Source organism: Myotis davidii, unplaced genomic scaffold (assembly GCF_000327345.1).
Source record: "Myotis davidii unplaced genomic scaffold, ASM32734v1 scaffold586, whole genome shotgun sequence".
NCBI lineage: Eukaryota > Metazoa > Chordata > Mammalia > Chiroptera > Vespertilionidae > Myotis > Myotis davidii.
In genome coordinates, this window is record NW_006296809.1 from 75,649 (window position 1) to 76,204 (window position 556).

At 64.9% G+C, this 556-nt stretch overlaps 1 protein-coding gene across 1 annotated transcript in view; it reads left to right on the plus strand.

Annotated features, from left to right (window-relative positions):
• Position 1: 1 nt before the first annotated feature.
• KLHL17 (kelch like family member 17) overlaps positions 2–556 on the plus strand; it is a 4,372-nt gene continuing 3,817 nt past the window's right edge. Inside the window, exons 1-3 of the mRNA XM_006772541.2 lie at positions 2–212; positions 293–414; positions 520–551. Of these exons, the coding sequence (XP_006772604.1) occupies positions 2–212; positions 293–414; positions 520–551 (365 nt within the window). The remainder of the gene's footprint in view (positions 213–292; positions 415–519; positions 552–556) is intronic.

Consider the following 556-nt stretch of genomic DNA (forward strand, 5'->3'; position numbering starts at 1 on the left):
CATGGAGGGTGCCATGCAGCTGCTGAGCCGGGAGGGCCACACCGTGTCCCACAACTCCAAGCGGCACTACCACGATGCCTTCGTGGCCATGAGCCGCATGCGGCAGCGTGGCCTCCTGTGTGACATCGTTTTGCATGTGGCGGCCAAGGAGATCCGAGCTCACAAGGTGGTGCTGGCCTCTTGCAGCCCTTACTTCCACGCCATGTTCACAAGCAAGTACCACCCCCCAGTGGGCACTCGGGGGCTCTTCCGGTCTCCCCAGGCGGACCGGCCTGACCCACCGTCCCCACAGATGAGATGAGCGAGAGCCGCCAGACCCACGTGACGCTGCATGACATCGACCCTCAGGCCTTGGACCAGCTGGTGCAGTTTGCGTACACGGCTGAGATTGTGGTGGGCGAGGGCAACGTGCAGGTGAGGTGCTCCCCCTCCCGACCTGCGTCCTGCCTGGCCTCCTGCCTCAGCTCTCTTCACCCGTTTGTCGCTGCTCCCCTGCCCTCTCTCCCTCCTCACCCACAGACCCTGCTCCCCGCTGCCAGCCTTCTGCAGCTGCAGG